The sequence below is a fragment of the Vigna umbellata genome, chromosome 9, assembly GCF_029865625.1.
Source record: "Vigna umbellata cultivar VRB3 chromosome 9, Vumbellata_1.0, whole genome shotgun sequence".
Lineage (NCBI taxonomy): Eukaryota > Viridiplantae > Streptophyta > Magnoliopsida > Fabales > Fabaceae > Vigna > Vigna umbellata.
Genome location: NC_142173.1, coordinates 40,401,658 through 40,424,066, shown reverse-complemented (window position 1 = coordinate 40,424,066; position 22,409 = coordinate 40,401,658). Strand labels below are relative to the sequence as shown.

Genomic DNA, 22,409 nt, shown 5'->3' with positions numbered 1-22,409 from the left:
GTTTTTTTAGTTATGAATAAAAAACAATTTCTTTTTATTATACACATAATAAAAATAATTTTAATTTCCAATCATTTAATTTTTTGTGTATAGCACAGAGAAAAAGTATTTATGTATCGACTTTTTAGTAAATGCATGTGCTAAATAGTATTTTTTTGGAATGTAATTGATTTTATTAGAAAAAAAGTCGTTTTAATCCATTTAACCTTGTCAACGGAAAATCATTTATTTAAGTGGTAGAATTGTAAAATATAGAGTTCGAGTTTGGCCGAAGAAAAATATTTTAAATTATAGTAATAAATTATAACATGGTCTTATTTGTTCTTTTATCTTTCATTTCTATAATTAAAAAAAGAAGCAAAGAAACATTTTTTAACTAGGTTTTCGTCCAAAAGTCAAGCGCGTGTCCGTGTGCGGTGCTGCGAAAGTCTAAAAAGAACGCTTTTTTGCCCCAAGATTCTCTCTCTCCTTTCTCCTACAACATGATTCAGTTTTCACTTTCATACTCATAACTCATTCATTCAATTATTATCACAATTTCTCTGTTTTCTTCTGTTCTCTTCTCATAACTATTCCAAAGTGGGCACCTTTTTATTTTTTTTACTTCCTCTCTCTATCTAGAAAGACCCAGCCAGCCAGGTAGTTACAGGTAATTATCAATCCTCTTATTGAAAACCCAATACAAGACTATCTTTTTCTGATGATTTTCTGTTTGGACTGCAACAAAGTAGCTGTTTTTATTGTCAATAAAGGGTGAAGAATGGATGCTATAAGGAAGCAAGCAAGCAAGTTAAGGGAGCAAGTTGCAAGGCAACAGCAGGTCATTATCATTCCTATCCATCTTTTTAGATGAAACTGGAAATTTCTTTTGTGACTCTTTGGGTTATGAGTGCTTCTGTAGCGTGGGATCATAATATCAATTTTTTTTTTATTTCACCATGAATTTTTAATAGTGGGATTTTGTAGGAAATGATAATTTTTACTTTTGGTTTGATTTGAAGTGATGGGAGTGGGAACCTTAAACAAGAAGTATTTATTCTGCGTGTTTGTTTCTATTGGTTGTATTTGGGTTTGGTTTTTCTGGTCAATCTAGTGGTTTTATTTATTTGACTTTGGTCTTCTACCATGATGTTGTTGTTTTGCAGGCCATACTTAGACAGTTGGGTCAAATTAGCAATGAACCGCTCATGACTGATGAATCTGAAATTGAACGTCACCAGCAGCTTCATAAGTTATACACTTCCACAAAGACAGCTAAGGTGCTTTTGTATTTTCACTCCATGTATCTTCTTTAACTGGTTCAGCAAACTTTTTTGTCATGTTTTTAACCTGTGTCTTTCAACAGCATTTTCAGCGGCATATTGTTCGAGCTATTGAAGGGTTCATCTCAGTTAGCTCCAAGCAGATGGAGATAGGTAACTTTTGCTTTTGGCCTTTTGCACCTCTGTTATTTTGGTTTATGCCTCAGTTAATATTTTGTTCTCTGTGATTCAGTGAGGAAGTTGGCTAGGGACTGCTGTAGGTATGGGACCGAGAATCTTGGTAGTGGTTATCCCCTTGCAAGGGCTTCTCTTCAATTTGGTAACTCGTATGATATGATGGAAAATGAGAGGGAGACTTTGCTCGGGATCTTAGGTGATCAGGTAATCTTTTGGGGACTTTCTTTTGTACCCTCAAGTATAGTCTTGAAGAGGTCATTTTGTGAAATATAGCCTTTCAGTGAACCATATAATATATATATATATATATATATATATATATATATATATATATTTTCAATTAATATTTTTTAGTGTAACATTATATCTAACTGATTTACTGGTGGTTGCATTTCTGCATAAATACTTTTTGCCAAGATTAGTACATTGTACATGGAGTCTGGAATTCAACTTCTCCATATTTGTATTAGGATATTAGTTTTTTCTTTGTTTGATAAAAACAAACATAAAGACTAGCAATCATGTTCCATCCCCAATTTTCTTGCTTCTAACTCTGCTTCAGGTTCTGTATAGATCTCTGAACCACTGCGGGCACAGATAACAGGAGCTCCTTTGGAGGATGCACGCCATCTCACTCACCGGTATGATAAACTTCATCAAGAAGTAGAAGCACAGGTAATAATCTACTGCTACAATGGCATGCATGTGGTGGTATGCTATGCATGATATTTATCATAGATATCTTCTCATCAGGCTGCTGAAGTTTTGAGGCGTCGATCAAAGTTGAGGAATTCTTCTGTTTCTGCAGAGAGTTCTGCGAGGCTTCAAAATGCAGAAACAAGGTTGAAAGAACTTAAATCTGCCTTGGCAGCACTTGGTAAAGAAGCTACCGCTGCGATGTTGTCCGTTGAAGAACAACAGCAACAGATGACTCTCCAGAGCCTTCGTACAATGGTATTTCTAATTCCTTGTGGCAGTTACTCTCTTGGCAATGTGATTGCTGATTGGACTTTAATGTGCCTGACTGGTGGTTGACAATAAAATTTAGTATTATAGTATTATTATTATATATAATATAAATATAGAGCCAACCTAATAATTCATTCTAATATCAACTATATCTGTTGGATTCTAACATATCCACAGGATTCTAACATCAATATTTGTTGTTCATACAAGAGATGATGTTACATTTACAAAAGTTGTTGCCATTGACCAGAGGGTGAGCCTTAGTGCAGCCCTTGTGACCTAGAGGTCATGGGTTTAAATCCTAGGACTATCTCTACTTGTGGTTGTGTGGGTAGGACTTGCCCACAACAGATCCCACTAGGTGGGAGTCTTGTACTCTTTTTTACTGTGCCATTGACCAAGTTGCTTCCTATATGAAAACTAGGATAAGAAAAGAAAATATCTTTACACTATACTTATGGTTTGGTTGGTTATGAACTAATTAGATTTCTTGACATGATGATGATTAAAACCATAACGACAATCTAAATTCATTATAGTAACTGATGTTTGCTTAACTGAATATGTTGGTTGTGTTATTTTCTGGTTAAATTTTGTGTTGTATGGTTCTTGAACCTTGAGGAAATCTTCCTCCCCTAAACCTATTCTTGTTTCATCTGTTCCCCCTTATGGCAGGTGGATGCAGAGAGAGCCTATCATCAACATGTCCTTATTATTCTAGAGAAAGTATATACTGAGGTCAGTCGGCACATAGCCTTACTCTTCCTTCAAATCAGAAAAATAAATAAATACTAGTTCCTGTGCCCATTCTGTATTCTGGAATATATTCTAACCATTATTTAGGTTACCGACCAAGTTAATAATCTGGATCCTATATTGGATGTCATGTGGAATTAGATAACTGAGGAGAGACAACCAAAAGAGGCTACATCAATTCCACTGCCAAGAGATGGACATAATCAACCTGCAGATGAGAATACTGCTTCAAATGGCATTGATTATAAACACAACAGTCAAACAGGCGCCTACTTTTTTGCGAAGGTAAGTCATGTGTGAACATATGAATAATACTATCTCTACATATTCTTATAATGCACAGCTATATTCTTGCAGTTCACTGTAACTCAAGATGAGACCTACATTTTTTTTTGTTTTAAATGGTACCAATTTCTTATGCAGATCTTCATATTACTATTACTAGCTAATACTGATTTTTCCTGTATCAGCATATTTGAATTTATGGATATTTGTTACATTATATATATTTTAAGCCATAAAGTATTTGGCTTCTAACTCCAGATACCTCTTTTCATTATCAAATTGTCATATACTTTTTGAGGAAGGTACTGCTGAAAACAATATGTGTAAAATAATGAATGTTATGAGATCATTACATTCACGTTCATACACAAACATTGACGATTCTTTGTGCAAAGTATTTTCTGCTAATAATAGTGTTCTTATCTTTCCCAATTATAGCATAATTGTCTCACCTGAGGTCTAGGACAAAGAAAACTTGTACAAAATAAAAGTTTGTCTCGTCATATGATATAATCCAAAATTTGTTAGAACTCAGTGCCGTGCAGTCTTCCATTTATGTTAATCTTCTAGACTGATTTATGTTCCTCATTATCTGTCTTGTAGGTGGTACATCCATTTGACGCTCAAGCTGAGGGGGAGTTAAGCCTATCAGTTGATGATTTTGTTATAGTTCGTCAGGTATTTCTTTAAGAACTGTTCAGCTATTTGTGATCCATCTTCACTCGTACTCTACATAAACAGACCCTTTGTAAGGTTACTTTTAAGCTTGTATAAAGAGCTAAAGATGGACCTTTTTTGCCGTTGGTTGAACTTGTGATTCATAAAAGCATTTGGCTTTTGATGCAGAAGCAGAGGGGCAAAGTAGAGATATCATTCAAATTAAATCAAAATTCACTTGTATAAAATATTTATTCCAAGATAAAATTACCAAAAGTGAATAATCTTTTGAAGTTAATTTATTTATTTGATTTTCATACATTCAACTGCTCTAATACCTTATATCTGTTACTTAAACATAAGAAATAGATTACTGAAATATTGAAGCTTTTCACCACTATATGTTGGTAACATGCAAATACTGGCAACACCTTTACTCCTTAATATATTATTGTGCCGAAGTGTACAATATGCATCATTTTCATACTTTAGAGATCTCACATTGAGTATAACTAATTTAGTCTAAAAGCTTGGGCAGTTCTTACTTTACTAGTTGGTTTTATGGAGTCAGAATCTAATTTCGACTAAGACCTTTTGTTGCCACACTTGATTCAGTATTTACAGAAGATATTGCGATTTTACCTTTTCAGACATTAAGTTACAGTCTATATTGCCAGTACCAGGCTAACTGATTTGAGCTGCCTTTGTCTTGTCCTTTCGGATGTTACATTTGCAGGTTGGTCCAAATGGATGGTCAGAAGGAGAATGCCAAGGCAATGCTGGATGGTTTCCCACTGCTTATGTACAGAGACAGGACTTGATACCTGCCAGTAAGGTACCAGAATAACGTCACTCAATACCAACATTGGTCTTTTGACTAGGTGAGGTGAAAATTGTATATTACACTCACGGAATAGGTGCATTTGAAAAGCCATAGCATATGCTTGCTATTATTTTTGGGTGGTTCTGTCATCTGTGCAGTGTGTTGTATATGTGATGTGAGCATAATTGCAATAGGAAATAGCTGTTTGAATATGTAGATTGATATATTATATGCATTTTCTTAGACCCTTGTGTCATTCTAAGGAACTTAGTTTTGGAGATGAAAAGCTTAGTGAGGTGGCTAAATATTATTTTTATGTGTCCATATTCTATAGGATTGTTTGTAATTCTTAAGACATGACAACAACCACTGTATTAAGAAATCTTCCGATTTATCTATATGGAAAAAGTAGTTTATTTTTTAGTTGCATGATGTCTTTCTAGTCTGGCAGAAATAAATTATGGGCCATGTTACTGGGACCCAGAAATTTAAATGGTGTTAATGGATTATCTGAAAACTAAATGAAGGTTTAGACAAGACTAGAATCATAGATTCAAATAAACTGGATTTCACACGTGTTAGCTTACAAGTTACAGGATAAGTTCCTGAAAGGTTTATCTTTGCCCTGAAATGCATAGCAGTTTCTCTATCTATATGTTCTCACATGTATGCAATACCTGCATACTCGAGCACTCAAATAAAGTTACCTGCGCTTGACGGACTGAGACAGCTAATAAATTTGGATTCATTTGCAGCTTGTTGTTTAATATCACATATTGTATCTGTACCATTTATAAAATCAATTTCTTATGCTATAACATAAGTTCTAAATATAATTACTGTGGTTGAAATTAATTTAAACACACATTCCAACCAAAAGCCTTCGGCTGATGTACTTCTAGCCAAACAGGTCTCTTTGGACAGAAAAAGAGAGCAGAAAGTCTGATAAATTCATAAATGGTTTTCTTTTTCATCGTGTTAACTTCCAAGAGGACAAAGTTAAACTATCAAGAATGTTTAGATAATTTCCTTGTAAACAGCACCTCCGAAATATGCCGTATGGCAACAGTGACATGACTTGCCATCAAAGATGAGATCGAGTATAAAAATAAATAAGATAAAGTTAAGAATGTCATGAAAGGCATATAATATTGTACTTTTATTTCTATTTACAATTTTTTTAATGTATATAGCAAAGGACAGTATTAAAAAATAATTGTACATAATCGAAGTCCCCCTACCCACAAACTAGATTGAAAATCAGTGCAATATATATTTTAAAGTTCATAACGACTCAGAAAACTAAATTATGCTTATGGTTAATCATATAACCTTGACACATAAGATTGAAGTCCAAAACAAACATCAAATTGGAACAAAGAATATTACACCACTTAATCTGCGACATATTACCAATCTGCAAACTATAGTAAAGCCACGAATAGAGTAATATAACATCTAAAATACACCAAATCGAAATAACATTGCAAAAAAAACATCTCTATTATCATTTGTATAAACTCAATACAGCCAAATGAGGTAATCCACACTAACTATGTAAAATCTTTATATTGATGCAAAGTATAACAAACGCAATATTGGGAACAATATGCAAAATGAAATTGACAGACCCACTGTCCCCCCCATAAAAACAAGGCAACAAATACAATTTTGCTTTTCTTTTATCTGAACATCAGAAGAGTAAAGTGATATAGAGACCCCAAAATTCAATGCTTCAATCACTGAGTTCATCATCAATGTCAGAAGCGTTCATTCTTGCAGATGCTAGCTTGGCCCACTGCACGATCTTTTCAGCCTCGCGGCTAACCTTCTCTTCTTCCTTCATCGCCTTCTTCAGCATCTTCTGCTGCTCCTTGATGGAGAAGCTTCCCAATGAAGACAAAATCTCGTCACCCCAATTCTCCTTACTTTTCTTCTTCTGCTCCTTCTTCTTGGGAGAGCACCACAAGCAACCCCTCCTCCGAGGAGGCGAAGGAGAAGGGGAACTTGAAGACCGCAAAGGAGAGTGCTTTTTGGAACCGTCCTTTTGCGCCGGTTTGAAAATGGAAGACATGGAACTTTTCTCAGAGGAAGAAGGGGTAAAAGGGGGCGAAGAAACAGACTCATCTTTAGATTTTTCTTCCACTCCCTTTTTGTCATGCGAAGAAGTGTACCCAGAATCTGGGTTCTGTTTGGAGGGCGAAAAATTGAAACTTGCTTCGTTTCTTGAAGTGGGGGTGGGAAATGTGCGAGCTTTGGTTGGTGGAAAGGATTTGAGGTTGCGGAAACGGGTTTCGAGGTGGGAAGGGAGGACGGAGTTGGTGATTCCGGCGCAGTTGATGGCGGAGAGTTGGTCCAACACGCATGCATCTTGGGCCAGTGAGATAATTTCTTCTATGGCGGACTCGTTGTCGGTGTCGGAGAAGTCGTAGAAACCCATGTTTTGTTGGGAATGCACTGTGTTGCTTAAGGTGAGTGTGTGTTGTTGTGTAAAGTCTGTGTGAAATGGAAAAGAGGAAGAAGAGAGACCGTAACAAGAGCGTGACGAGGTTCGGTTGCCAACGGCTAATTGGGCCGTTTTGGAGAGTGGGGCCACGCGCGTATTTTTGGGGACCCACTACTTCACATACTGCCTGTAGATACGGATACGTGGCCTTTTTTTCTCCTGAACACTATGACTTTTTATTATTATCTAATTTTACATCTTACAGTAATGAAATTAAAAAAGTATTTATGTTAATTACAGTTATAATGAGTAATTACATTGAAGAGTTAATGTGATTAAATTGATGTGTTATGATTTAATTGACAAAACTTACATTTATATATTGTTGGTACCGTTTTCTAATTGATGATATATATAATGAAATTGCTGTACAGTTTTACTACAACCAAATATTTTGTTCCATTTCCTAAAATTTTAAATTTAATAAAGTTCCTAAAATTTTAAATTTAATAAATAGGAATTCAATTCAAGTGAAAGTGTGAAATATATTAATCTTTAGTATGTATACTTTTTTGGAGATAAAAATGTAATGTTCATGGTGAAAAAAATGTAATTTATTTTAGAAGAATGAAAATTTGACATTAATGGTATATATTCTTTGGTAAAATAAAGAAATAGATAAAATAGTAAATATAACAAGAAGTATAGAAGGAAGTAAGAGGAAATATAGAATTAGGGTGGATGTAAAATTAGAGTTATAAAACAATAGAAATGGTGATGGAGAATAAAAGTAGAATTATAGTGAGTGTATTATTTACTATATCACAATTTACTTCCTTTATAAATATCTATACCATAAAATTAAAACAATTATTTGAACAAATTTTAAAATATTATCATTAATTAAATATCAACCTTATTTTTTTTAAAGGTACCTTTACTTTATCACTGATATTCTAAATATTTTCTTCTAATATTCTTAATCATATTTAAAAAAAAAAATACTATCAAAATTCAAAATAAAGTTGCCATGAAAGATCTTTTTTCTTCTTAAAATTCTTAAATTATTTTCCTCTAATTTTAAAAAATTATATTACCCAATGATAAACCAGGTAAAATACCTTTCTAACCTTTAATTTTATGAAGAAAAATATAATTTTACCGTCATTATTTAATTGGTATTAATAATTTTGACGTTATTATAAATTCCTTTTGTATCAGTAGGGACCGGACGTCAAACAAACCGGACGTCCACATAACCATGACGGGCCAGCCATGCTACCCTTCTGCTCGCTCTGGAGGGATCGGGCATCGAATAGGCCGGACGACTTCATGTCCATAATCACGCGACCTTGCCGCTCTCCATCCGGATACACTACAACTCATGCGAGACCGCCCGCTAACCAGATCGCCTATATGGACCGACTGGTTGGAAGGCCAAACTTTGGGAGACCGCCGACCACATCGTTAATTAATCAAGTTTAAGGTAAGTAATGGTTAAAAGCTATTGGGTTGAATTTTGGGCCGTGATTAACTTTTCACTAATCCCAAGCCCATAGCAAAAACTATAAATACAGATCTAGGGTGAGTGGTAGATAAGTTGTATTTACTGCACATTTATTATTGTTCTATCGAAAAACGTCATTGCTCTCAAACTGACTTTGACACACGCAAAGGAGGAAATCAAGGAGTAAGGAGTGAGAGTCAGACAGTCGAGAGGAGAAGGATGTGGAGGCATTGGACGACTGAGCCCCTACAACCGAAACACTTTTTAATTAGTATTAGTACAGTAAATTGTCTATTTCTCAACTTTATTTCTTCTCTTAAAAATATCTACATTTTTAATTAATTAGTTAATTTTAAATATATATTAATTTTTCAAATTTTTAACTGAAAATCTCACACATATCTCACATCAAAACCAAAAGTAAATAAAAAATGTTCAACTATTTTTTTAACTTAAAAATTAACTAAATATCTAAAAATGATCGACTGTCACACTTTATTTTCATATTAGTTACTTTGTCGTACTAAAATATGATTATAAAACATAATTTTAAGCACCAGATTAATTATTTATTTTAAATAAAATAAATATACATTTCACTTTTATTGAAGTAGGTTTTATTTTAATTTAAGTAGGTCTCATCCTTTCATAGTATCCATATAACTCTTATAACTTATGTTTTATTGACGAATTCTTATAAAAATGACATTTTTATAAGTTTTCCTTTAAACCTTAATTTATTTAAATTAAATGAAATTATATAAATATTTTTAAGGACTTAAGCCCCTCATCTTAAATTTAAAATATCATTAATTTAAAAAGTAATCCAATTCCATTCAAAGAGTACTATTCAATTTATAAAAATGAAATTGCTTCAAATGGGTCCCAACATCTCACCCACTACCACATATGAATCAACCAAAACCAAGACATTCTTCAAATAACACCTCATCTCAACAACTCCACAGATTTTCACATTCTTCAATCATCTGAACTTTAATTAGTTATTCAACAAATTCTGTCACCCCAAGAATTTGATGATGGAATCAGCATGTTGTTTTTGCTTCTTCTCCAGCAAGAAGAGTGTTGTTGATGGAAGGAATGGCAGAAGCAGTTCAAAAGACGTTCAGTGGGAAAAGAATGATGAGATGCTATCTGACAGAAGCACGTTTTCTGTGAAAGAACAAGAAAAGAGATTGAAGAAAGCTTTGGAAGAGGAAGAAAAGGTTAGCAAGGAAGCAGAGAGGGTTGTCCAATGGGTCAAGCAGGAATCAGCAAAAATTCATCTTTCTGCAGTCAAAACAGTTCTTAATGAACCCCAAAAAGAATCAAATGTTGTGTAAAAGATAATTGTCACTTTCTTTGTTCATTCCTTTTCAGAAATTATTGTACATGTTTCATAGTATTATGGTTTCTTTGTTGGGTGCCTTAATTTTCATTTTAGATCAATTTTTGTGTCATACATAGCTGAGATTTGTCAAGTTTAAATTGGATCGTTTAATAATTTCTGGTTTCTTTAGCTTCAAGTTATGAATCATTGGTATTGTAGAAGGAACTGTTGAAGAAAATATGCCTGTTGACTTTGTCCACAAAGGACTGTGTTGGACTTTTCAAGAGAAAAATCTATATGCATGAAGAATTGAAATTAGACTTTTATACATAATTATTGGTGAAATTAAGAAAGGTTAAAAGAGATACTATCTTAATTTCTCTCCTTTTGAAATCCACTTTTTCTAGCTAGTATTGTGATTTTATAGTTAGTCTACGATAAATTTTTAAAATAAATTAAAATTTGCCAGCAATTTTATTCAAATTAAATTGGCTAAATTTTTTTATAAATTTTAGCGTGGACAAAAATAATTTATTCTAATATAAATTCGGTTTATTTAAATTGAATTCATGGTGAACTGTTGTTCGTTAGTTTATTTATAAATTCTAAATATTAAATTATATTAAAATATAAAAATGTTAAATATTTTTTATGTTTAAATGTATTTGGATTGTATTATATTTTTGTGATTTTAGATTATATTTAAAGTTTAATACATTTTTATTAAATTTTAATTAAAAAAATTATAATTCTTATTTTGGGATTGAAAAAAAAAACTGTATTTATAAGCTCTAAGTCTATGATATTAATGATTCAAATGTATATATTAATTGTATTTTAACATCAAAAGTATAAATTGACTTTTGTTTATTTTTAATTTTCTTTTTCTTTATAATTATTAAAACGAGACATTTTAAAATTTAAATAATGGTTATAAATAAAATAAAGAAAAAATAGCAAAAAAAAGAAAGGAGACACATAATATTTTAGTTAACACTCAATTTTGTTTGGAAAATATAAAAAAATGAAAAGAAAGAACATTATGAAGATGTAAACTTCTCCTTGTGTTATGATATGTCAGACACATCATACCTATTAACTATATTCCACGTCATGAAAAAAAAAGTGCAACACATTGCTGTGACAAATCTACGACCAATTTTGTTTGGATAATGATTAAAAAGAAAGAAAATCCAACACAGAAAAAGAAAAGTACAAAAGCAAAAGATAAACTAGAGCAATGTTCCCTCCCCTCACCTATTTCTCCTCAGATTTTATACATTTATCCTTCATTTATTAAATTCAAATGAAAATTAATGATGAGTTAATAATTTTGTAACCACCAACAACCCTCCTAACCACCAACAACCTTAAATGTCAATTGATTGTATAAATCCTAAATCTCATCTGTTATCCTACATGCATCCTCTCCCCTCTTCTTATTTTTTGACTTTCATTATTCACTTCTTCACTTGTACTGTTAAATTGTTTTCTAAGTTCAGAATTGTAAGATTATACAGTAGTGGTTGTACCCGTGCTGGTGGTGCTATAAGAGGAAGAAGGCAGTGCTGGTGGTGCTATGGACGGAGGAGGAAGAAGGCAACGAGAGCTCACGGGGTTAGTATATTATTGAAGTAAACACCTTAATCGTCGTTGGAGATGCGGTTAAGTGTGGCACAGTTCGAACGCCGGTTACACAACGCCGAAATTCAAATTTCAGCTCACCTCAACCGCACTTCGAACTGCAGTTTAGGGGTGCTGCACTTCCAAGTGCGGTTTCATTGTGTGGACTTTTTTTTTTACCCAGGCCTACAATTTCACAGGCTTGCTTATGATCATTTGATGTTTATTTGCACATTACATTCTGAATCATCTCTCATTTTTGTTGTTCGTTTATTGTGATATTATAGCTTATGCTTGCTTATGATAATTTGATGTTTATTTGGACATTGCATTCTGAATCATGTCTCATTTTTGTTGTTCGTTTATTGTCATATTATGGCTTATAGTATGTTTGAGTATGTTTGGCATCCAGTTTGATTTACATCATGCGAATGTTAGATTGACAATAAGTTGATAGCAATAAGTTTCAAAAGAGACCTAAGTGTAACTGTTTTGTTACCATTTTTTATCTTGGCTTCATATCCAAGACTCCTTTACCTAATGTCTATTAACTTTGAGTGTTGAGATACCTATTTATATGGCTTTAATCTTTAGATAACATGCTATAGTCATGTTAGATTAGATATTACAAATACATTTCCATAAGGTTACTCATCTTCATTATATTTCTTACTCGTAAATTTGAAGCAACTAAGCAAGATAATCTTCAACTAATTTTTTTTAAGTAGAGTTAGAAACAAAAGTTCATTTACCAAATTTTGTTAGATTTTTAACATATTAAAGTTATTTTAAACTATATTTATATTAAACTATATGTTAACACATATAACTTTGATTTTGTTATACGTGTTAATGAATTATTATTTCATTTAATTTTTTATTTAGTATTTAGTTTATAAAAATTTTATGTTATATTGTATTGTATCTTTTTTATGTATTAGTTAATAATTTAAGTGTTTGTTTTATGTAATAGTTAATATTTTGTTATGAACTTTTTTTGTTATTCATTTTTCAATGTTTTATACGTGTTAATGATTTGAAGTTATATTTAATTTAGAATAAGTTTAATTTGGTAATTTTTATTTAAATTTTAAATGCTTTCCTTAAATTTTTAATTATTAGTTGTTAAATTTTAATATTGTAATGCTTATTGTAGGTCGTATTTAATTATATAAGATGAATAACTATCTATTTCTCAATTCTCAAATAAATTCTGATTTTATGTTGAAATTTTCTTCTTTTCTAAATGAAGTCGGTAAGGGTAATTACACAAATAAGTTTTCCACTAATCAAATCTTCCCATCACGCATCGATTTAATTGAATGGGTTCGAAAGATTGCATTCAACCTTGGGTTTGTTGTCGTGATTATAAGATCTGACACAACAACTAGTGAAGCTGGAAGAAAGACATTCATTGTGTTAGGCTATGAAAGGAGTGGGAAGTATAGGAAGCATAGGAAGTATAAGCCAGATGTTCAAGCTAGTGTGTCTGGCACAAGAAAATGTGAGTGTCCGTTTAGGTTGAGGGGTAAACCTAAAGGACACGGTTGGGTGTTAAAGGTTATGTGTGGCTATCACAACCATGAATTAGCAGAGACTTTGGTTGGTCATCCTTTCGCGGGGAGGTTAAATGCTGTTGAACAATCAATTTTTGTTGACATGACTAAGAGTCAAGTTAAGTCCTCAAATATTCTTTTGACTCTTAAAGAACATAATGAAGATAACATGACGACTATACAACAAATATATAACGAGATACACTTACAAATGATCTTTGAGAGGGTCGAGAACTTAAATGTAGCAATTGATGATGTTGTTAGATAGAGACAAATACATATAGAGAAGTAGATGTTTGGACGATTCAGACATAGTAAGTGACCTGTTTTGGACACATCCCGATTCAGTGAACCTAGTAAATTCATTTAATATCGTCTTCTTAATGGATACGACGTACAAGACGAACAAATATCGTCTTCCGTTGCTTGAGATTATAGGAGTCACATCCATTGGATTGACATTCATAGCCGTCTTTGCATTGCTTTCAAGTGAATGCCAAAATAATTTCACTTGGGCATTGGAAAAGTTCAAAGGATTACTATTGACATTAGAGGACGGTCCACGCGTTGTTGTCACTAACAGAGACCTTGCTTTGATAAATGACATTAGCAATGTCTTTCCTGAGATGTATCAGATGCTATGTACATTCCACATTATGAAGAATGTGAAAGCGAAATGCAAGATGTTAATGGATAATGTTTAGGCATGGGATGTGTTGATGGAAGTGTGGGAAAATGTGATGGATTGTGACGACCAGTCGATGTTTGGTGCTTATGTTCATCGTTTTGAGTATGCCTCTACATCATGACCTCTATTTTTTGATTATGTGAGCAAATGCAACATGCTGGGTATAATGTGTAAGCAAGGAGGTGTCACGTGGACCTCCTGGAAATCCATCATCTTCCTTTTCATCTTCTTCCTCACTATAGTCATCCTGTTGTTGAACATCCTCCTGCTCAACATAGTCGTCCTCACCATATCTCTCTTGTATAATTTCGTCATGCTCCTCATACTCATCCTCATGAATAATATCCACACGATATTCTTCTACGCGTCTTCTACGAGCAAATGCCGTAGGTCGTCTCCTTTCATCGTGAGATGAAGATGAAGGCTCACCACGAGAAGATGAAGCCTCACCATGAGAAGATGAAGCCTCACTATGAGAAGATGATCCACCGTTCTAACCATTTTTATTAACCAATTATATTATTAACAAATGATATAAAAAAATTACATAATAATAAATATTGAAACAAATAATAAATATAAAATAAAAAATTAATAATAAAATAATGAAGAAAAAATTAATAACAACAAAAATTACTTAATAAATATTACTTAAATAATTAAAAATTATAACAAAAACATTAAAAATAAAAAATAAATTAGGAAACCAAATAATAACTCAAAAATAAAAAATTTAACCATAACAATTATTATTTAATTAAATAAATCATTTTAAAAAATTACAGATTAAAAACAAATTAAAAAACAACTAAAATAAAATTAAACAACAAAATTTACATAATGAATAATATATAACATAATTTTAAGTAAAAAAAAACAACAATTTAAAAAAAATAACAAACAAATCAAAAAATGAAAAGATATTCCAAAAACATATTAAATATTATGGTTTAATCCTTTTCGACATCCCTATTTATGTACGAATGTCTCAATTGGGTCCTCGTTTTCTAAAGTGTATCAAAATGGTCCTTAATTTTGAAAATTGATATCAATTGAGTCCTTTCCGTTAAGTTGGCTGGACGGCGTTAAAAAAATTGATGAGTGGATGCTGAGATGACGAACGAACGCTCGTCCACCAGCGAACGAACGCTCGTCCATCAGCGAACGAACGCTCGTCGACCACTGAACGAACGGTCGTCCAGTGTGGAACGAACGGTCGTCCAACAGTAAGAGGTCGACGAGCGTTCGTTCTCTGGTGGACGAGCGTTCGTTCGCTGCTGGACGAGCGTTCGTTCGCTGGTGGACGAGCGTTCGTTCGTCATCTCAGCATCCACTCATCAATTTTTTTAACGCCGTCCAGCCAACTTAACGGAAATGACTCAATTGATATTAATTTTCAAAATTAAGGACCATTTTGATACACTTTAAAAAACGAGGACCCAATTGAGACATTCGTACATAAATAGGGATGTCGAAAAGGATTAAACCTAAATATTATTTAACCATAAAATATAAGATATAAATAAAATTTACAGAATATATAAATATAAAATATTAACAAAAAATTATATAAAATATTAACCAAAATAAATTAAATATACTAACATAATATTTCATACATATATTTTTTAAATAAATTTAATACTATAAATAAATATCAAAAATACAAAATAATAAATAATATAAAGAAATACAATTTATAAATTTAAAACAAATTTAATTAAATATAATAAAGAAAAATAAAGTAATAAAAGAAACTCTAAAAACGCAACCGCTCATCCGCACTTCCAAGTACGACTGCATGCAAAAGAGTCGAACACTAACCGCAGGTCCAACTGCGGTGGCCCATCAACCGCAGCTCCAAGTGCAGTTCCCATCCCTCCCAGCCGCAGTTTCATGTGTGGCAGCCACACTTCCATGTGTGGCGGGGCCTGATCTGCAATTCCAAGCGCGGTTAAGGTCCCAATTTTTTCCATTATCCTAGATTAACGCAGATCAAAAACGAAACAAAGAGATAAAAAACGAAACAAGCACAGATCAACGCATATCAAAGACATATTCTATAATAACAATAGATCTAGCATTTTATCAAACTCAAGGCATCATATACTCTGTTATATCATACAATGACCTTAAGGAAATCTGAAAAAAAAATCCAACCTAGACGCCTAAAACTTAAAGTGAACTGTCTGAGGAGAAGAAGATTTACACTGTTGCACTAAACACCACACAACCACCAAATCAAATAGTATGGGAGGAAGTGAGGACCACTCCACCAGAAGAAAATAAAAACAAATGAAGTTGGTGATGAGGGAAGAGGGGACGACAACCAGTACAGAGGAAAAAAAAATGTAAGCTTGATATAAATTGCGGCAAGGAGACAAGGAGGAGGAAGGGAGGAGAAAGGAGTGTAGGTTTAGGATTCTGAAATGCGTAAGGCAGAGGAGGGTTGATGCTTCTTTTATCATTGAATGGGTCAGCTTTTTTGAAAGAAAAAGATTTTTTCTGACAAGGGTACAATTGTAAATAAAAAAAGAAGGAAAGTGCAAGGTAAAGTGAGTGAGATGTAGGGAGAACCTCTCTGATAAACTATTACCAACTTGGCATAATAAACTTTATCTTTAATATTTTGATTTATCCAGATAAAATTGAGTGTTATGACATTTAAAAAGTAAGATTCCTTTTTCTTCATGTGTTTTTTCTTTTCTTGTTTTTTAAAATTTTTAAAATTTTATTTATTTATTTGTGAATTTGAATTTGAATTTGATTTTTTGAAAATTTAATTTTGATAATAATAAAATGGACAAAAAATTAAGTATGTAATTTTTATTTTGACCTTTAAATCTGCAATTGTTCAAATTTAATCTTTAAAATATCATGATGAATGTAATTTTAGTTCTTATTGACACGTTAATGCATTGTGAGTGACAACATAACCTATTCATCGTTCTAACTTATAATTTGTCACTAAGTCTCATGTCATCAATTAGATGTAAACAAATACATTTTTTTTAGAAAATGGACTATAAACTATTAAAAGAATTAAAATTCCAATAATTTTCAAATGTGGGTTTGTTTAGAGAGTAAAATAACACCATCATAAAACTATAAGATTAAAAAGTTGATTTAAGTTTTTTTCAAGGGTATAAACACAAAGCAACATTGAAAGTGATTCAAATGATATGACCAAGTTTTCAAAGTTTTACAAAATTGACATCGGACTGATGAATGATTTAACTTTTTATCTGGTAGTTGAAATTGGTGGTGATGAGTACGTAGCATATATACTTATGTGTATACCTCATTCACTACCTAGTTTTCTGTTTACTATAATATTGACTTTTTGGACCAGCTTGTCGAATACCTTATCCAGCACTTCAACATGCAACTGCTCCTCTTCACATTAATTCTTGTATTTCTGAATGAAGACACAAATTGATGTCATTCCCTTCGTCACACTGTTCTCATTTATACGTTACTTAGGTTACCAAATCATTATATACTCTATTCAATTACATTCATTAACTTTTCTTAATCACACCTGTTAACATAAATTATGCATCAAACTTAATATGTTCTCCTCATGGAACAGATAAGCTTCTATTATCTGAATTATTATACACCATAATTAAATGAATCCTTATGCCACCTAGCTATGATTATAGTAACTAGTGACTATTGTAATTAATTACCATATATCCAATATATTATATATGTTTTAGATTTTATCGACAATTATAGTTAAAATTAATCCCGTACATTTGAGGTTTTGTCTGTTTAAAAATTTTAAAACTTCCTCACGATCTTGTTTTAAAAAAACATTTCAAAGAGTATAAAAAAGAAAAAAGTATTTAAATGGTCTTACCAAAATATATATATATATATATATATATATATATGTCTTACCAAAATATATATATATATATATATATATATATATATATATATACTTTTTACATTACTCGAAACAATTAAGGAAAGGAAAAGGAAGGTGTGTGGCGTGGACCTATATAGTAATACTACGTACAAAAAGACATTGGTGTATTGTGCATGAAGACACGACATAGATGACAAATTAGAGAACAAAACAACTTACACATAAGTAAACAAACATATGGAAACAAATAATAATGTCTGCAAAAATTACTAGAGTGGTTAGAGCAGTTGAAGAAAGAATATATTTTCCTAAGTCTCCATCAAATGTAGGAAAACTTTACCATATATTGTACAATATTCTTGGTACTTATATTTTGCAGAACATCAGAATTCTTTCTCACAAGACCTTAACTTAGGAAATGAAGGAACCATCAAAGGCATGGAGACCCTTCACTGCAAATTGCTGCTCCACAGAGGACCAAACCGTGTTCAAGAACTTCAGCAGGTGCAAGCCTTCACGTTCTGACTTGTCAAAGAACATTGCTCCTTTGCCATCGTTCAGGAGGCTCTCCTTCTCTGATCTCAGTCGTTCCTCGTCTGTGCGAATCAATGAGGATCTTGCACAGTCTTTTGGGTCGGATTTGTTTGATTTTCAGCTGAGTGAGCTGCGTGCCATAACTCAGAATTTCAGCAGCAACTTCTTGCTGGGAGAAGGAGGGTTTGGAACTGTGCATAAGGGCTACGTAGATGATAATCTCAGGCTTGGTTTGAAGGCACAACCTGTTGCTGTCAAGCTTCTTGACATTGAAGGCTTGCAAGGACACCGTGAATGGCTGGTGAGTATCACATTTATTCTTCATTAACTATTATATTATGTTTTTACAGGAATTCTTTTCCCTCTTAAACTTAATTCATTACTATCCTTAACCTATTCTAAAAATGAATTAATAAAGTTCATTACTAAATCATATTTAACCCACCACTATTATATAATTATCTTAAACACCATTCTTCAATTACAAGTTTATTTTTTAGTGGTGTTTCATCTTTTCTTTCACCAGATTCAATTTGAATATTAACTCGCTTGAGGAAAAAAGAAACCTTTAATATATTCATGTAATTAAATTTACTAGTCATTATCAGGGTCGTTTAATTTTGGTGGTGTAGTTGTTGGAATCAGAATCTTGGCTATTTATTTTTAGGAATGAGTGTGATGCAACTAGTGGGAGTTGACTAAACCCATCATCAACTCATTTGATTGGGCATCCAAAGAGAAAAGTCAGGGAATTTTATACTAGCTTACAAGACTTTAGCATTGTCCTGCACTATTATTATATCATTTTTGTGTTCATATTTTATTATTTTGATTCTTGAAGGATGGATGCAAGTCAATCGCTTATAGTACAAGAAAAGTTAAATAAATTAGTATATATACTGTAATGTATAATAGTCTGCAATGACCTTTATTTATTATATCTGAGAGAAACTAGAGTAAAGAAACAAGGATGATCCTATTAGATGTCATAAATGCATGGGACAATTTTATTATGTTCTTTGTTTTTATTTTTAATTTATCAAATTTCCATCAATAGTGAAAAGAAATGAACTGTTTTGTACTTATTTTTATATTGAAATTTGGGGAATGAACCACGTATAAATGAATAATTGCATTGGATTGCAGGCAGAAGTGATTTTTCTTGGGCAGCTAAGACACCCCAATTTGGTTAAGTTGATTGGGTATTGTTGTGAAGATGAAGAACGATTACTTGTCTATGAATTCATGCCACGAGGAAGTTTGGAGAATCACCTCTTCAGAAGTATGCATCAAAATCCTTGTACATTTTTAACTTGTTTGATTTTCACTTGTTACTATTTTCTGTGTTCTAAAACAGTTTACTTGGCAAACAATTTATCATCCAAATTCTGTTAAATTATGAAAATTGTTTCCAATGCAAGTATTTAAAAAACAAAACTACAGAAACAACTGGGAGATGTTTTTTAATCTCTTCAAGTCCTCTCTGTTCTTATGCCGAAGAGACAAATTCTTAGAAAACAGAAATGTGTTCATTTCATATGACACAATACTTGCAATAGTGTTGAGGTAACAAAGAAATTTGAGAAAGTAGAAATTTGTTTCTGAAAACATTAAACAAACAATGAGTTACTCAGTTACTCAGTGCATGTAATTGCAGGGCTAACATCAATTCCATGGGGGACAAGATTAAAAATTGCAATAGGAGCTGCTAAAGGCCTTTCCTTCTTGCATGGAGCTGAGAAGCCAGTCATTTATAGAGACTTCAAGACTTCCAATGTTTTGCTTGATTCAGTACGTGATCAACTACCGATCATTCTCTTTGTTATTGATTAAAACTGTAAAATAACACAACAAACTAAATCCAATGAGTTTTTATGCATCATCTGCTTCTGTTTAAAATAGGAGTTCACAGCAAAATTGTCAGATTTTGGACTTGCTAAAATGGGGCCAGAGGGATCCAACACACATGTTTCAACCAGAGTAATGGGCACTTATGGATATGCAGCACCAGAATACATCTCAACAGGTAGGACTAATAAATCTAATCTGTACCTATTTTCTGGCATGCTTATTACTTCCATAAGGAGGAAAAAAAAGGAATTCAACTAATAACTGCTTTCAATTGGGGATAAATTATTATATGATTTACAATCATGACCAATCTCCACATGGCATGTTGATAATTCTTTTTGGAAAATTGAAAATGTTTGGCACTTAAAAATCTGTGGGATAAATCAGTCCTATTACATGTTCATTATTTTTAAGAAAATTAGTTTTAAGATGAGGTTTGCATACACTTTTATATTGTTTACCTCTAATCGATGTAGAATCTCCAACAATTCTTTACATAGTTTGACATTTACTTTTTGTTGATGAGAACTAAGTTTCATGTGGAGATTGGTCAAACTATGTGGAACCAACCATGTAATAGTTTATTATCAAATTTGGTATGTTTTGCAGATTTTAATGTAACATATGATTATTTACAGGGCATTTAACAACCAAAAGTGATGTCTACAGCTTTGGGGTAGTCCTGCTAGAACTGCTGACAGGAAGAAGAGCAACGGACAAAACAAGACCAAAGACTGAGCAAAACCTTGTGGATTGGTCAAAACCTTACTTGAGTAGCAGTAGGAGGTTGAGGTACATTGTCGATCCAAGGCTTGCAGGCCAATATTCTGTGAAGGGTGCAAAGGAAATTGCCCGTTTGGCATTGCAATGCATAAGTTTGAATCCTAAAGACAGACCAAGAATGCCAATGATTGTTGAAACTCTTGAAGGCTTACAACAGTACAAGGACATGGCTGTTACCAGCGGACACTGGCCAGTGTCACAAAAATCTACTAGGAATAAAGTCTCCAACAATAAGACGAATGTCAACACTAGAGCCGGTGCAAACCACAAGCAACCATCACCAGTTCTGAGCAAAAAAACTTGATTGCTACCTTTTAGAAGATTGCTTTTTAATGAAGTATCATGTGGTGTAAGAGTAATTATCAAGCCACCCTATATATATGTAATTAAATGTATAAAACATAAATGCAATATATATTGAGTGTAGATTGAAATCTTCCTTTGACAGTTCAGATTTCTTCTCGCCCATCACAATGAATATCAGCTAGCTTTTTAAATCAACAGACAACATAACTAATTTCTTCAAGTCAAAGCTTTTCCATGTGATTTACAGATCAAGGGAGATTCCAAGAGCATGTAAATGTTATATACTCAATGTTATATGCAATGCTTGAGAAGAAGAATCACCAAGCCAGAAAGACGAGTAAATTTTCAAATGTTTTAGGACTGGACAAATCCTACAATTACGTCACAGATTTGACTAGCATTAATATATTCCAAAATTGGAGAGAAGGGACCAAATTATGTACGCAAATTGCAATAACCCCATCAGGCTCAGCGGCTCTCCAGGAAGCACATGTCACAAATCTAATATAAAAATAGGCTTCTTTACAGAGTTGATAGAGTGATAATGATAGAAAGTTAAAATGATCATGATAATTATAAGCGTGTAACAACTTCTATGACACAGGATCCACCCCACTTTTTTACTAGGATATGCTATTCAAGTGATGTAGAAAAAATAATGTGTGAATTTCTTAAGCTAGCTACTCTGCTTCAGTTTGTTTGGCATCAGAACATGAAAAGTTCTAAATTACAATAAGAACACGTTGTAAATTTATAATTAATCACAAGTTGTGGTTTCCTTCTTTCTACATAAGATAAAACTTAACCAGGAATTCAGCATGTTAATAATGACTCTAAATTTCTCTCAAGTCCATTCTGGCATGAGTGTGGATGTTAAATAAGGTTCCTGATTCGGAAACCTACGAAACCTCGGCCACATGAATCCCCTTTTTTCCCTCTAAAGGGGCGTGAGAAATGCAATTAAAGTAAAATCTAACTA

General features: G+C 32.6%; 4 protein-coding genes across 6 annotated transcripts; 3 read left to right on the top strand and 1 right to left on the bottom strand.

Moving 5' to 3' along the window:
• The first annotated feature begins 393 nt into the window (after positions 1 to 393).
• Positions 394 to 5,352, top strand: LOC124841813 (SH3 domain-containing protein 1). 3 transcript variants are annotated; one of them, XM_088098631.1, is made up of 11 exons: positions 394 to 649; positions 753 to 820; positions 1,146 to 1,259; positions 1,346 to 1,415; positions 1,495 to 1,643; positions 2,013 to 2,114; positions 2,193 to 2,393; positions 3,084 to 3,146; positions 3,306 to 3,449; positions 4,053 to 4,127; positions 4,843 to 5,352. In XM_088098631.1, exons 2-11 carry the CDS (start codon positions 761 to 763, stop codon positions 4,951 to 4,953), a joined length of 1,089 nt encoding a protein of 362 aa, XP_087954757.1. In that variant the 5' UTR covers positions 394 to 649; positions 753 to 760; the 3' UTR covers positions 4,954 to 5,352. The 3 variants fall into 3 exon arrangements, with proteins under 3 accessions (XP_087954757.1, XP_047174120.1, XP_047174129.1); XM_047318164.2 differs by having other exon boundaries at positions 732 to 820; XM_047318173.2 differs by having other exon boundaries at positions 729 to 820.
• Positions 5,353 to 6,408: 1,056 nt separating this feature from the next.
• Positions 6,409 to 7,605, bottom strand: LOC124841769 (uncharacterized). Its single transcript, XM_088098632.1, has one exon. The coding sequence runs from the start codon at positions 7,367 to 7,369 to the stop codon at positions 6,665 to 6,667; it is 705 nt and encodes a 234-aa protein (XP_087954758.1). The 5' UTR covers positions 7,370 to 7,605; the 3' UTR covers positions 6,409 to 6,664.
• A 2,163-nt stretch (positions 7,606 to 9,768) lies between these two features.
• On the top strand, positions 9,769 to 10,401 carry LOC148193526 (uncharacterized). Its single transcript, XM_088098633.1, has one exon. It carries the CDS (start codon positions 9,920 to 9,922, stop codon positions 10,223 to 10,225), a length of 306 nt encoding a protein of 101 aa, XP_087954759.1. The 5' UTR covers positions 9,769 to 9,919; the 3' UTR covers positions 10,226 to 10,401.
• A 7,926-nt stretch (positions 10,402 to 18,327) lies between these two features.
• LOC124841834 (putative serine/threonine-protein kinase PBL15) lies at positions 18,328 to 21,550 on the top strand. Its single transcript, XM_047318198.2, has 5 exons — positions 18,328 to 18,791; positions 19,637 to 19,772; positions 20,148 to 20,281; positions 20,393 to 20,516; positions 20,980 to 21,550. Exons 1-5 carry the CDS (start codon positions 18,375 to 18,377, stop codon positions 21,426 to 21,428), a joined length of 1,260 nt encoding a protein of 419 aa, XP_047174154.1. The 5' UTR covers positions 18,328 to 18,374; the 3' UTR covers positions 21,429 to 21,550.
• The last annotated feature ends 859 nt before the right edge of the window (positions 21,551 to 22,409 follow it).

Excerpts from the sequence above, each read along its gene's own strand:
- LOC124841769 (XM_088098632.1), bottom strand. The coding sequence starts at position 7,369 with ATGGGTTTCTACGACTTCTCCGACACCGACAACGAGTCCGCCATAGAA.
- LOC148193526 (XM_088098633.1), top strand. The coding sequence starts at position 9,920 with ATGATGGAATCAGCATGTTGTTTTTGCTTCTTCTCCAGCAAGAAGAGT.
- LOC124841813 (XM_088098631.1), top strand. The coding sequence starts at position 761 with ATGGATGCTATAAGGAAGCAAGCAAGCAAGTTAAGGGAGCAAGTTGCA. Across the intron at positions 2,394-3,083 it reads TCCAGAGCCTTCGTACAATG|GTGGATGCAGAGAGAGCCTA; the intron begins GTATTTCTAATT and ends CCCTTATGGCAG. Across the intron at positions 4,128-4,842 it reads ATTTTGTTATAGTTCGTCAG|GTTGGTCCAAATGGATGGTC; the intron begins GTATTTCTTTAA and ends TTACATTTGCAG.
- LOC124841834 (XM_047318198.2), top strand. The coding sequence starts at position 18,375 with ATGAAGGAACCATCAAAGGCATGGAGACCCTTCACTGCAAATTGCTGC. Across the intron at positions 18,792-19,636 it reads AAGGACACCGTGAATGGCTG|GCAGAAGTGATTTTTCTTGG; the intron begins GTGAGTATCACA and ends ATTGGATTGCAG. Across the intron at positions 20,517-20,979 it reads ACCAGAATACATCTCAACAG|GGCATTTAACAACCAAAAGT; the intron begins GTAGGACTAATA and ends GATTATTTACAG.